Source organism: Melanotaenia boesemani, chromosome 10 (assembly GCF_017639745.1).
Source record: "Melanotaenia boesemani isolate fMelBoe1 chromosome 10, fMelBoe1.pri, whole genome shotgun sequence".
In the NCBI taxonomy this organism is placed as follows: domain Eukaryota; kingdom Metazoa; phylum Chordata; class Actinopteri; order Atheriniformes; family Melanotaeniidae; genus Melanotaenia; species Melanotaenia boesemani.
Window position 1 is genome coordinate 26945481 of NC_055691.1, and position 15401 is coordinate 26960881.

A 15401-nucleotide genomic window follows, 5' to 3' on the forward strand; every position below is an offset into this window, starting at 1 on the left:
AAACAGCAGTCATGACTTTGTTTAGGATTTAAACTTGGCAAATGGTTTTCACATTTTTCATATGGGTGTGCTCTGACGATCTGTTGGTACTGGGAGGAAAAAATAAATTTAAAAAAATAAAAAACACCAGTGGAAATGTGAAATTAAAATCTTTCTGCTATGGATTACTGCAATTTATTATATATTTAGGAGAACAAAATTCCTTATTTATTGCTTTGTATGTTTGTTCTTTTATGCAACTCATCTTTGCATAGTTTGTTAATTCTTTTCACAGCAAAACTTTAAAGTATCGTGAAAGGGAAACTAAATATATTTTTGCAATTTTTTTGATGGTGGATGCTTTATCATGTCATCCTCTTGAGAAAGCTTTCAAAATAAAGTGTATTGTTGTCTCAGTGAAATAGAAAATAAAGCTCTTCAATTTCACAAGCTTTGTGTGTCCTGAAGAGGACGGTGTTACACCTGTTACTCACACACCTGATTATTTAAACTTTTAGACAACTGCAGCAGTGGAGAAACTTATTTAGCACCTGTTCTTCCAGGTAGTCCAAGTAAAAGCTTGATGCCATCATTAGTACATAATCATCACACACTGTCAGCTCTGAGGATTCAAAGTTTAAAGTTTTGGGTTTTACCCTCACATTGATCTTGGTCATACAAACCACAAAAAGAAAAAAAAAATCATTTCTTTACATCATCAGGACTAACACATTAGTGTCTACAATCCTGAAAATATTGAATCAATATACAGTAGATATATTTTACTAATGTTTGATTTTCTCCAAGTTAACGTTAAAGACACATTTTTCTCTTTGCTTGGCTGAGAAGCAGTGAACTCATCACTTGAATCAACATAACGTAGAGCAGCATTTTATCAGAAAACAATGAGCGTAGCAAAGACAAAAGACTCCAAAGTAAAAACCACCACACAGATGTACACCAACCTTTTACCAGCAGCAGATACAGAAGGCCTGATCATGTAAACTACTAAAGGTATTAGTTATAAAACTGCTAGTGTTGAAGAAGACAGGAATGCTGAGTTGAACGTAAAAATAAACTGTTCCTCTGGGTCTTCTAAATGAGTAAAAAACTCTACAAAGTTATATTAATACTTTCCCCTTTCAAAGAGGAATTTTAAACAGACTTCAAATCTGCTAAAAAAGTTATTCTAAAAACCTTGTAAGCTTGCTTTGGGATTGGTGTTAAACATGAATTTCACTGAGCTTCAGTGTAGCCGTGAGCTTGTTAATTATGGCTTAATCCTTAAATTGGGCTGTGCAAGGGTGACAATGCCAATCAGGGAGGATATCAGCCCACAAAATCCAACCACTCCTGCATTTGACTTGTAAATGCCTAGCTTGTCTAAAGGAATGAAGAGATCACAAATGTTTTTCACGGTGTCCAAGGCAACCGCTGGATGGGATTTTAGGGTTTCTATAAGCAGGAAAACAAAAGCATCCATCTGAGGAATGATGACTTCAGCTACTTCAGGAGACTGATTGAGATTCTGCTCCATTTTTTCCTTGAAGTGTTCATCTCTCCCTCTCTGTATCATCAACTGGAGAACTTCATAAACATCTCTGGTCAAATTCATCACTAACGAGTAGAAGTAGCAGCGAGAGGCATTTAAGCTCCAGCGTTCCTTGTCAATATCGCGGATAAGGCCGACACTTTTGGCCCAAAGTACATTGTCACAGATAAAGTAGAGGGCGCGGTTGATGTTTGCCGCAGTGAGGCACAGACACAGCACTCGGTCAGAGAGCTGCATGGTTCGCTTAGCAGCCTCAATGGAATTTGCTGTGTTTCCCAGCCTGAGCACTGACAAAGAAAGAAGAAAAGGGAATTAGAGCAGGAATCAATTTAATATGAAATGCCAGCTCAAAGTTTCATAGTTGCAGTCCACAAGTATTAGCAGAACACAATAAAGATACATTTAGGCTAATCTACAACCTTATCATGCTTGTTAATCTGAGGACAAAGGTCAAGGTTTTCACCTGATTTATAGCTTAGCTTTTCAGGCTTTGCTTCCTTAAGCAAGAAATAAATAAGTCAATCTTACTCTTAAGGTTTTGTTCATAAATTGTGAGAAGAAAGTCCCTAACAGTTATCAGGCCGGCAAACCGAGCATAAAGACAACAGGGCCTTACATCTGTGGTTTTGAAACAGAATGGTGCATCCTCTGTGGCCCTGCCTTAGCCTTTCTAAGGCTTCACTGCAACAGCATTAAAAAGAACAAGATCTTAATTGCCTGACCCTGCTTTAAGGCATTAATTACCCTAACCTTTATTTCCAAGTCAAGCTCAAAAACTTAAAAAAATTCATCCTTATGGTTTGTCAATGCCAGTTTATGTGTGCAGGTCACACACATCTGCACATTCTGGAGTCATAGTAACACTGACGTACAAGCTACAAGCTTTAATATAGCTGTATGCAGCTGTAAAGATGTACATTTGATTCAGAGCTCTGCAACGACTTGTTGGTCTCACTGTATTGTAAATGTCACAGAGTGAAAATTTAATCTAAGAGGCATGAGGTGGATGTTTGTACAGAGCTGTGGATGGATGCAGTTAAAGAATTATTTTATTTCCTTCATTTCTGTACTGTAGGATTATACTGTTGTATTATTCTTATATAGACATTTAACAATCAGCAAATATGTTATAATTTTTTAACAGAAATGTTAAATTATTTGAACTACTGAATAATTGGTTTTGTTTTGTTTAAATACATGAATGAAAGAACTCAGAAATCAGTTATTTCTAAAATTTAATAATAAGGGAAATCTAAGGGTTTTTCCTCTAAATATGCACTGTATATCATAGGATTGTAAATTTGAATATAATGATCCTAAATTTCAGAAGAAAATCAGGGTGATATGTCCATTTATCCTAAATATATGAAGAAAAAGTAGATATTTACAGAATTTCAATTGTTTCCCCATTGAAGGGACACAAAGTAAACAGTCGGCTGCTCATTGTGTCCTTAAAGATAAGATATTCATAGGGAAAATCAACATTGTAACAATGTTTGTGAGGGCAAAGTCTTAAAAAACAAAACAAACAAACAAACAAAAAAAAACAAGTACTGCTCACTTGTCAGTTTAATATTTTGGAAAAGAGGATATAGGTTATTTGGTTGGAATGATTTTTAAAACTGTTTTGTTTTCAATTAAACAAAACATTGGGTTCTGCAAGATCTTACCAGGTATTTTTTAAACTTTCAGGTGGAGAAAAATAAACATAAATCAAAACTATAGACAGAGAATTAATCATGCTCAGTTTTGCATTCCATTTTGATTAACTCAACTCGAATAATTTATTTGTCGCTTTACAGACATACTCACATTTTCGTCCAGCACTCATGTTGCTCTCTAGAGTTTTCAGTTTGGCCACCAAGTCCTTTTTCTCCGCGTCGTTTCGGAGTAAATATATGGACAGTGCGCATGCATACTGTGTTGCTCTAAAATCAGAAGAATACGACAGTTGAGACTCACGAAATTTAGTTTACGATTATCTTCTAACTTAACTTAAAAGGTTACAACAATAGATTATAACAGCAGAACAGAAATGCGCTAAACAACCCACCTGAATAAGCGGTCCTTTCCTTGACTTTGGTTTGTGAATTTTACTATCGCGTCCATGATTTAAACGAGCGAGAACAAGCTGTTCCAGTTTGCTTCTGTGCTGACAAGTTTCACGCTCCTTAAAAGACAGAACCGTTGAAGTTTGTTTCTTTTCGTCTTGATACAACGTAAGTCTGTTTTTCGTTAGCAACTTGTCCGCATTTTGAACTACTTCCACATGTCTCGTTTACGGTTTACAGAAAGCTTAGATAATTCCTGACAACTGCTGAGAGACACGTAATTGTTTCACCACGGACAGCTTTAGAAACGGAACAAAAGCCGAACATATTTTCAAGACGTACAACCGCGCTATCATGGGTTACTATAGCAACTGTTTTTCGGAATTTAAATGACAGAAGCCATTCGTTACATTAGGCTATATAACTAATATCACAGGATGAAAGTACTATGTAACAACTAAAAACTCTACATTTAAAATGACTCTTAAGAAAAAGAGTGTCGTTATCATTAGGTAAACGTATTAAATAAATAAAAAATAAATAATAAAGGTAATAATATAATAATAATAATAATATTGTAATATAATAATAATATATATATACATATATATATATATATGTATATAATTCACCAAAATTTCCACCATGATAGCTAAATTATGGTGGTCCATATATTAGAATAACAACAATGTTTTTTTTTTTTTTTTTTTTTTTTTTGAGAAAATAATCTATGTATTTACATCTATGTAGTTACAAATGTAAAATATTTAATGAATCATGTGAATAAGATTAACATAAGAGTACTCTGGTTTAAATTTTCACTGTTCTTGAGTCATTATAGTTAGCCACTTTCCACTAAGACTATGGAAGTTAATAATCAGATCTATGTCAATTATTCTACCTTCAAAAGCCTTCAGTGAATATTGATATCGACAGATGGCCTTAGTTAGAATTCAGTAAGTACTTTATATGTATACAACAATGCAAATTTTATTTTATTGGTCACAAGTACATAAAATATAGTAAAAACACTTTTAACTAGGTAAAAAAAAAAAAAAAAAAAAAAAAAAAAGCCACAGAGGAAGTGGGTAGAAGGGATTGACATTATTCTCCATTACCCTTTTCCCCACATCAGATTTTTTTTTTTTGTTTTTTTTATTTTTTAACTAGAAGTTAACATTTTGACCAAAGGGTGGAGATAAAGAGTGATCATTGAAAGTTGACTGGATAAGAATCCTTTAGGGTCAACATTTATGTAATTATGTTTTTGAGTAAAATTGTATACTGATCTTAGGGAGTGAATCTAGCTAACAAGTACATAAAGACTTGTGGGAGACAGCTGCTGACTATTTGTCAAATGCACATTCAAGATGGCAGTGGAATGCACCATGCATCCGAGGCTGTGCACACCCATTTACCAATAGTAAAAAAAAACAAGAACAACATGGTATTAAATATATATATATATATATATATATATATATATATATATATATATATATATATATGTATGTATAATACTTACAATGTAAATGGTATTGTACAATATAAACCTTGTTAAAGTGACATGAGTAAATGACAGTCTTTTTAGCAGAAGGTAGGACACTGGCCAGTGTCACTACAGGGTAGAGTTCACAGATCTCACAGCCTGAGGGAAGAAGCTTCTCCTGTTAGCCTTAATGAGCCTTAGGCATCGGCCAGAGCGCAGTTCGAACAGGCCGTTGTTAGGTTGATGAGGATCTCTCATGATCCTGGTCGCTCTGGCTGTTGAAGGCTCCTCATGAAGATGCCCTGGAGGCTGTTTGAATGTTAGTTTATTAGAACTGGAGAATTATTTTTGTTTTATTTATTTTATAAAATACCCCCCCCCCCCCCCCCCCCCCCCCTTTTTTTTTTTTTTTTTGTCCTTTTCATTTATTTATTTATTTAATGCTGATCTACTATAAATGTTTAGTTCAGGAGGAAAAACGACCAATTACATAGATTTAGCCTGGTGTGTATTCATTCCTAGAAACGGGCAGTGTGAAAACATTCATGGTAAACAACATGTCTGCAGAAGCCCAGTTAGAACATAGATGACCACAGATATACACAAGACTCACAGGCTACTCCGATAAAAATTATTCATTTGAATTGTGCCATCTACCGTAGGGCACAACATTTTGGTTGTTTTTGTGAAGTAGTTATTTAATTCTATTTTTTTAAATTCTAGAACTGAGGAATGCAAGGAAATCCTATTTCTCTGACATTATTAGCAAATCTGTTATAATGCTCAGGCCTCATTCTCTACCGTTGACAGGCTAACAAACCCTCCTGTGTCAGTAACACCTGAAGATTGTTTAACCAAGACCTGCAATGAGTTTGCCAAATTATTCACAGACAAAATCCAGAATATCAGACAAACAGTTGGTTCACCAACAGCAGGTTCAGGAAATATACTGTGTCAACTGAAAACCAGTTTAAACACCACAACACACTTTTATCCCATTAACAGCAAAGATATGGGGGGATATCTTAGGTTAGCTGAACTCCTCCTCTTACTGTTTGGACATCCTGCCCACAGGTTATTTCAAAAAGGTCTCAAAGACTCTGAAACCAGATTGTGAACATTTTTATTTAACTTCAGGCGTCTTCCCAGAGCCTCTGAAAACAGCTGTAATCAAGCCTCTGCTAAAAAGGGACAATCTAGACAAGACACAAATGAACTACAAGCCAATCTCAAATCTTCCATTTCTAAGTAAGGTCATTGAAAAAGCTGTTTTTCACCAGACAGCAAGTCTGCTCTGACCAAAGTCATTAATGACATATGTTTGAATACATACAATGGAAAAATGTCAGTCTTAGTTTTACTGGACCTCAGTGTTGCAGTTGATACAGATGACCACAATATATTACTCAAATGACTGGAGAACTGGGTGGGCCTATCTGGCGTTGTACTACACTGGTTTAAAACTTATTTAGATAACAGGAAGTACTTTCTGTCAATAGGTAACTTTACATCTGAGCAGACAAGAATTACATGAGGAGTTCCTCAAGGTTCCATCCTGGAGCCTCTTCTGTTTAACATCTACATGCTTCCACTGGCGCAGATCATAAATAACAATAAAACTAGTTACCATAGCTATGCAGATGATACACAGATATATATTACAATGTCACCAGGAGACCGAGGCCCCATACAGGCTCTTGGTAAATGCATTGAGGAGATTAATGGCTGGATGTGTCTAAACTTTCTTCAGTTAAACAAAAACAAAACTGAGGTGATGGTTTTTGGAGCCAAAGAGAAACGATTAAAGGTCACCACAGAGCTTCAGTCTATACAACTAAAAACCACCAACCAGGCCAGAAATCTGGGTGATGAACTCAGACCTTAACTTTGAAAAAGACATTAAATAAATCATAAAGTCAGCCTACTATGACCTTAAGAATAAATCAAGGGTAAAAGGTCTGATGTCACAGCAGGACCTCGAAAAACTAGTCCATGCTTTCATCTTTAGTCGGCTTGATTATTGCAACAGTGTTTTTACAGGTTCTACCTAAAAAACAATTAGACACCTGCAGCTTATTCAGAACTCTGCTGTTCAAGTTCTTACTAAGACCAAGAAAGTGGACCACATCAGTCCAGCTCTGAGGTCTTTACACTGGCTGCCTGTTCGCCAGAGGATAGACTTTAAAGTTCTGCTGCTGGTCTATAAAGCTCTGAATGGTTTAGGACCAAAATAAATCAGTGACCTCTTGACCCATGCCAGACCCCTCAGGTCATTTGGATCCAGTTTCTTATCAGTTCCCAGAGTCAGAACCAGACATGGAGACGCTGCATTTAGCTTCTATGCTCCACATGTCTGGAACAAACTCCCAGAAAGCCTCAGATCAGCTGAAACACTCAGTTTATTTAAATCTAAGTTAAATAGCTACCTGTGCTCTGCTGCATTTCAATAGTTTTTATTTAGAGATCCAAATCTGCACTGTTCCTTTTAAGCTCAAATTTTTTTAAACTTCACCATATTTCAATACTGTTTTTATCTAATGTTCTTTTTTCCTCTCTTTTGTTTTTATCATTATTTCCTGATGTATTGTCTCTGTAAAGCACTATGAATTACTGTTGTTGAATTGTGCTATACAAATAAACTTGCCTTGTCTTGTATTACTCAGAATGCTCATTTAATGAAAAGTATTAGTTTTCCAACATTACAGTGACATGAATTTACACAAGACAGAGATATATTCTAAGCTTTCTAATTACCAAAATGTTTTGTAAAACAAGTTGCTGAAATTTATCAAGGACACACCAAATAAAACAGTTGCTTTACTCATTTCTGCAGAATTACACAATTTGCCGTTTCCATACAGGTGGCCACTTTAGTGCTCTGTCAAATTCTTGTCATCATTTAGTGCAGGTTAAAGCAGGTTACAAGCTGTGAGATTGCTGCTGAACAACAGTACACGCTGGCAGCATCGGGAAAAGAAGAAAAGTGTTAACAAGCAAAATCCCACACTGATAAAGCTCTGCTTGAAATCCAGCTTTAAATTGGCACCAACTTCTCTGATTTCTCCCTTAGTTTAGCCCAGGGATTTCAGTGGAAATGTATTGTGGGTAAAAACGAGTTTTTCTGGTCGCATAAGAAGTTACATGTGGCAGCAGATTAGAAAGCTTTTTGTAAATATGTATTTCTTTGGTATGGCGTTCTGTCCAGGGTGTACCCTGCCTCTCGCCTGCTAATTGCTGAGATAGGCTCCAGCTTCCCTGCAACCCTTAACTGGACAATGGCGAACCACAAAAGAATGAATGAATGTGTTTCTTTGTCCTGTATCTGTGAATATAAGATGAATAAACAATTGCAGTTTAGTTGAGATGGGCTAGATTACAACACGTGTCTTTGCGGTCAGAGCTTAATTTTAATAGTATAACTTAAATTCTTTTTTATTAGATGATGTAAAATCCTGAAAGGCTGGCTATAAATAGAAAACCAGTCACTAAATCACTGAGGGCCAGCTGAAGAAGAAATATAACAAACAGAACATATTCATTACTCAATTACATGTCTCTTAATTATTCAGGAAATTAAAAAAACAACAACTATTGTCTTGTAAAATAACAGAACCTAAATCAGATTCCATTCTGACAAAGATGATGATTAACATTTAGTCCTTTGTGATAGCACTAAGACAGTTTTACAGAAATATTGTATTTATTGGGTACATCCATCAATAAGCTACAAAACTGATAGATGACCCTCAGAAGCTGTTAAACAAGGAGGAATAAAGCTTTGCTGAATGCACAAATACACCACAGGGACAGCACATTTTTATTCAGCACTACATTAAAAATGTCATTTTGCAAAATACATAAAAGAAAATCAATATGGCCAGTCAGGACATTTTAAAAGGTAACTTTCATCTCTGGCAGAGAAATATATTTTAATATTACTGCCCTGATCTGTAGAATAAAGTAGAATAACCCTTCCATATCTCCTGTCATAGCTTCATTTTAGTTCAGTCAAAGCCAATATAATGACGTAGTGGTCCCATTATAAAAAAGGATAATAGCTGCAAGGCTTGTTCATGGAAATATATGCACAGTCAACTATGTGTAAGATTGCACTGACTTTCTATCACACAATGGCTTTGTACCAAGTATGCAACTCTTCATTTCTATAAATGTGTTGAGGTAGATGCTGCCAAGTCTCCACAGCACTGTGATGGAAAATAAGAAAAACAAAATGTTTTCTCTGATACAACAGGAAGACAAATCGTGTTTACCATATCAGCTGCTTGATGGTTCGCTCCGTGGTACGGCATGCTTTTTGTAAAATCTTCAGGAAGGTTGTTGAGCAGCAGATCACACGTTGAAAAGACTGACAGCGAAGTCAAGTGCAGAAATGACTGAAATAATGTCAAGCTTTGCTACAGATGTCTTGATACACATCTGATGTGCAAGGATTTACAGCATAAATAAACTAATCAACTAGTTTTCATCTATTTTGACGTGACATTTTCTCGGTGGTGCTGAATAAGATCACCCTGTCTCATCCTATTTGCTCTGGTAATTCTTTCTCTTTCAACAGCTTTTGTGGGACACAGATTTACTGAGATTGCTAACAGAAAAAATAGCTTTGATAGTTCTGTAAAGAAAAAAAAAGACTTCAGTGCAGACACACTGGAAAAAAGTGAGTCTACTATCTATGAGCAAAGACTCAGCTCCAATATTAGTTCTTTTATTGCTGAACTATGGGGTGAATAAGCAAGTAAATTTAAGGAGCACATTCAGTACATACTTGTTTGTTCACTGAAAGGGTCTTTTCCTTTAAAATATTGGACTGTTTTCTTGATGCTGCCAATCTATATTGTTTACTACAGCAATCTCAAGAGCTACTTGGACAAAACACCGACTTACTCAAGACACGTTCAACAGAGATGTCAAAGGCTTATAAAATAATTCATTTGTATGGTCAGTTGTATGGCAGCATTTCTTTATCTTTCAAGGATGATTTATGTTTCCTTGAGTAATGGCGACTAGCAATTCAGTATAAAATCCTGTTTTAATTCAAATAATGGGGGTTTGATTTCCATATTATATTATATTTTAGCCCCTTTAATGAAAACAATGAAAACTGAGAACAGCATAATTTCAAAGCAATGCTGAATTAAGGATTTTATTCTAAGAATGTACACATTGCTGGTCTTAATAAAGCTGTGCATGATTTGAGGCTTTTTCGTTTAATACAACATTGGGACATGCTAAAGTATGGCCTTCACAGTCTAGGCTTCGTCTACAGTCAATATGACAATTAAGTATAAGCTCCCTACAAAGACATGTATTGATTTCAGTTGGAAAACCGAGGTCAGATATGCTTACACTCTTTGTATTGAAGTCCACTCTGTACTTAAAGATTATTTGGGTTCATTTATACATAAAACTATCTATGGTAGTTGTACACCAGGCAGAGAATGTGATCTCAGAAAGCATGATGAGCATCGTCTTGTCTAAGGCCTCAGGTATAATATTTATTTACTAGACAGACGTGTAAAAAACCATTTAAAGCAAACTTTAAAATCAAGGTTTGTGAAACAAGCAGTCTGTTAAATAATGCACATTTGTTAGAATTTCCTGATTGAAACGACTGAACATCAGACAAAGTCGCAGCTCACTGATACAGAGTTTCCACTGAAAGCTAATTTGCACAGTTTGCAGACTCTGGCAATGTTAAAAATTAAAGAGATCAGGAAAAACAAAATGAGCAGGAAGTTTCAAAAGTGCTTCATTAAAACTTAAAACAAATGTTTTTTTTTCTAAATTGATGGCAACGAAAATCAGACAAGAAATATTCTAATTCACTGACCCAACACTTGTGGGTGAATGGTAAGACTTCAAAAGCCTGTTTATTCTATTTCAGCTCAGCCAGTATAGCTCACCATCACTTCACAGCACTATCCCCGTGTTGCATTCAATATCATATGACATTAGTCTACTCCTGACATAATTGGACTTGGACTGAAAAAGACTATTGCTCTGCGATATTCTGTCTACACATGAAAGACATCACCTTGATTCATAGCTTCTCAAAACCCATTTTAAACTGTTATAAGAAAAATCTCTAGGGGCTTTCTAGCTGAAACGACACAGTTGAATTCACATTCAAGTTTATGTAAGATTAAACATGAAATGTACTATTATTCTAAAACTAATAAGGGTCAATCAAAATATGTAGATCTTAAAGTATCTGCCAAATCACAGCCAATTGCATTGAATCCATAAGATTAGTTTATTTTTTATTATAAGGGATTTTGGAGCTGATTCTAAACAAAGAATGTAGCCTTTATCTCTGTTCAGTACAGGCTCTGGGAACAGAAAACCAGAGTAAATCCTGAGTATGAAGACAATCCTTTTCTGAACTCTTCAGACTTGTCAGGATGCATGTATATAAAGAATCACCATAATCCAGCACAGACATGAAAGTAGCAACAAATCCTTTCTTTATTGGCCTTGAATAAAAGACATAAGTTGGTTCTGACGTAAAAACCCAATTTCATCCTTTTTTTTAAAGTGGCCTGACAAGCGAAAGCAACTATACTTCTTCCTGAAACAGTCATATAGTTTTATTGTTCATTTCTTTAATTCAACCCTTTAATTTTTATATTATGAAGTACTGTATCTCCATCTTCTACATCAGAACAGACATTATTGTCAAGACTTGTTTAACAAGTTGTTTTGTGATAAAGTCACGTGAAAAAGAAAGTAAACTAATGTTATGGCTGGGGTTGAAAAACTAGGCCAAAATAGTGGAACCTCAAATTTACTACAAAAATGAATAATCATATGAAGACGTTATATTTAAAGTATCTTGCATTTAACACATACTTCTACTCAACTTAAACCTGTTGTTCTCATTAATAGGTACAATTATGCACCATGTAGTATTTAATGGTGGCAAAACAAGATGGTGATAATCCCAGTCAAAATATTTTACACTCAACACTGAGATAAAAGTTGCCCAGCTTAAGTTCAACAAAGTAAAGTTTGTCGAGGAAAGCTTCAGATCAAAACCTTTTTCAAAAGATTTTTTTTTCCACAAAACCAAGTTCAAGCATTGACATTACTTGTTTTTATTCATTAACACAGACTTATTGTCCTCCAAGGACTGCACTCAACAACACTGTATAAAGAAATCACTCGGGTTTTAACTTATTAGGACTCTTCCCAAACTGCCAATGAAAAGAATTTAAAATTCTTCCAGAAACAGCGTAGCCGTATAAATGAATGTCTCCAAACCTTATTGGATTGACACAATGTTAAAAACTAGCCAGCAACAAATTTTGGAATTTGGCTTTATTCAACAAATATTAACATGTTATAATATGTCAAATGATGTTGTCAACGGTGATCACTTAAACCACATTTTCAGATCAGGTAAGGAGGACTTGACTTTTTTTTGTGTGTGTGTGTCATTTTATTCTGTCATTAAATAAAAGCAATCAAATTGAAAGGGGGTGTATAAGTGGTGGAAATAAGTGAGTCATCAACATTGATAGGGCACCTAATATCCTCCTCAAACCACCTCCTTTATGAAATCTAGAGGACAATCTGGGGCAGAATTACCTCTTTCATAATGCCTAATATGAATAATATGTCTCCCACTGTGGTTCCACTTCCTCACATCAAGGATCTTGTCACAATGTCTTAACCCGTTAAGGCCCGACCCATGAAAAAATGGTAAGAAAAGTAAATTTTTAAAAAAAATAAATGAGGTCTTTTTTTTGACCCTTTAAGAGAATATGTAACATAAAAATGAACTTTTCTTTTTTGGGGGGGTATCTACCACTTTTTACCATATGATAGTTTAAAAATATTATAATTTGGTTTTCTGCTTCTGGGTATCTTTTAGGGGACAAAAGACAAGTATAAGATTGTGTTCAACAGGATTGTAAAAAAAGTTTATACCATAAATTGAAGCAAAATTTCTCAGAAACTGTATGTGACAAATATGTCATGTTGGGCTCTTGGGTTAAAATGGTGTCTTGCAGACTCACATTCACTTTTATCTACTTCTTATTTTATATGATGAGCCATAGGATGAATATGACTCATCCATATTAAAACAACTTCTTCATATACTGTTTTTGATTTATCTGTTGTATTTTTATTAACACCAGATGCAAGAGCTCTTTCCTCTGAGTGCCTCAGTGTAAAATCTCTAGGCCAGATGTAGCCTAGGTTATTGGCATTTCCCTTTGTAAGTATCCTCTTTCTGTCTAGTGTTTATGTAAAGGATGAACTCACAACACAGATATAGTGATAGTGATTATGATGATGGCTTAATGACATTTTTATTTAATGGTGGTGTCAGTACTGTAATGAGAAATGACTTCCTCAAAACCAATAGAATTGGGCATATCTTTTCAAATTTTTCTGGTACTTTTTCAGATGTTCATTATGCTTTTATTTGAAACTATTGCATTAAATATATATACTACCAGTCATAAATTTGGACACCCTTATCTATTGGATTTTATGGGAAAGTGTGTCCAAATTTTTGACTGGTACTGTGGGTTCCTAGTGGCATTTATTATTATACCTATATTTCTATACATGTCTAGTTAATACCTTTGCATACAGACACACAGTGTTATAGGTAAGCTATGTAGACTGAAGGGCCAAACAGTGGAATAAAGATATGAAGCCACTTAAAAGTCAGTTAAATGTTGCTGATTAGGTCAGATTAAATCCAATATTATTGGGGATACAGCCTCAAACACCACCGATCCCTGCAGCTGTAGCTTAAACAGCAGAACTACTAAGAGGTTGCTTTTAGAAGTTCTGAGATGTCTTGGTTGAGCATCTGTAAGGCAAGGCAAGAATAATTTGTACAGCACATTTCATGTACAAGACAAATGAACGCTGCCTCTTCATGTTTAGTTCTGACTCAGTGACCTGAAGGATCTGATTTGTTTAGCTCAAACCAGAAGATACTGAATGTATTTTGGCCCTAAACAACGGAAGCCAAGAGCAGCCGTGCTTGACTATTACTCTTTTTTTAATCGTTATCTCGACACAATGAGGATCGTTTTGTCCTGATAACGAGGATCATTTATTTCATTACTGCGTCTGCTGCTGGCTTGACTATGTTGTGGAATCCCAGTACAGAACAGCTCAATACTGGGATGCCCCTTGGAGCCACCAGCTGAGATGTTGGGAGAGAAGAAGGTAATGGCTAAGCTCTCATCCATGTTGAATAACAGCCCTGCAGAACTCCTCAGTAATAAACTGCTTCACCCAAAGCGTGAAGGAGCGTTATTGCAGATCCTTGATTCCTGCTGCACTTAGACTGGAAACCAGCACTAGAATTTATTAAGGTACAGACTTTTTTTTTTTTTTAAATAATTCTTATATACTGTATTAACAACAGGCAGAGAATGTGATCTCAGAAAGCATGATGAGCATCGTCTTGTCTAAGGCCTCAGGTATAGTATTTATTTACTAGACAGATGTGTAAAAAACCATTTAAAGCAAAGTCGCAGCTCACTGATACAGATTTTCCACTGAAAGCTAATTTGCACAGTTTGCAGACTCTGGCAATGTTAAAAAGGAAAGATGTCAGGAAAAACAAAATGAGCAGGAATTTTCAAAAGCGCTTCATTAAAACTTAAAACACACGTTTTTTTCTAAACTGATGGCAACGAAAATCAGACAAGAAATATTCTAATTCACTGACCCAACACTTGTGGGTGAATGGTAAGACTTCAAAAGCCTGTTTATTCTATTTCAGCTCAGCCAGTATAGCTCACCATCACTTCACAGCACGATCCCCGTGTTGCATTCAGTATCATATGACATTAGTCTACTCCTGACATAATTGGACTTGGACTGAAAAAGATTATTGCTCTGCGATATTCTGTCTACACATGAAAGACATCACCTTGATTCATAGCTTCTCAAAACCCATTTTAAACTGTTATAAGAAAAATCTCTAGGGGCTTTCTGGCTGAAACGGCACAGTTGAATTCACATTCAAGTTTATGTAAGATTAAACATGAAATGTACTATTATTCTAAAACTAATAAGGGTCAATCAAAATATGTAGATCTTAAAGTATCTGCCAAATCACAGCCAATTGCATTGAATCCTTTCAGTAAGATCAGTTTTTTTTTATTTTAAGGGATTTTGGAGCTGATTCTAAACAAAGGATGTAGCCTTTATCTCTATTCAGTACAGGCTCTGGGAACAGAAAACCAGAGTAAAGCCTGAGTATGAAGACTATCCTTTTCCAATCCTACTTGTCAGGATGCATGTATATAAAGAATCACCATAATCCAGCACAGAC

General features: G+C 35.3%; 1 protein-coding gene across 1 annotated transcript; it reads right to left on the minus strand.

Annotated features, from left to right (window-relative positions):
• Window positions 1-70: 70 nt before the first annotated feature.
• Window positions 71-3872, minus strand: pex11a (peroxisomal biogenesis factor 11 alpha). Its single transcript, XM_041996959.1, has 3 exons — window positions 3585-3872; window positions 3344-3459; window positions 71-1818 (listed from the first exon to the last, which is right to left on the minus strand). Exons 1-3 carry the CDS (start codon window positions 3638-3640, stop codon window positions 1250-1252), a joined length of 741 nt encoding a protein of 246 aa, XP_041852893.1. The 5' UTR covers window positions 3641-3872; the 3' UTR covers window positions 71-1249.
• Between the last annotated feature and the right edge of the window lie 11529 nt (window positions 3873-15401).

Excerpts from the sequence above, each read along its gene's own strand:
- pex11a (XM_041996959.1), bottom strand. The coding sequence starts at position 3,640 with ATGGACGCGATAGTAAAATTCACAAACCAAAGTCAAGGAAAGGACCGC. Across the intron at positions 3,460-3,584 it reads GGAAAGGACCGCTTATTCAG|AGCAACACAGTATGCATGCG; the intron begins GTGGGTTGTTTA and ends TTCTGATTTTAG. Across the intron at positions 1,819-3,343 it reads CATGAGTGCTGGACGAAAAT|TGCTCAGGCTGGGAAACACA; the intron begins GTGAGTATGTCT and ends TTTCTTTGTCAG.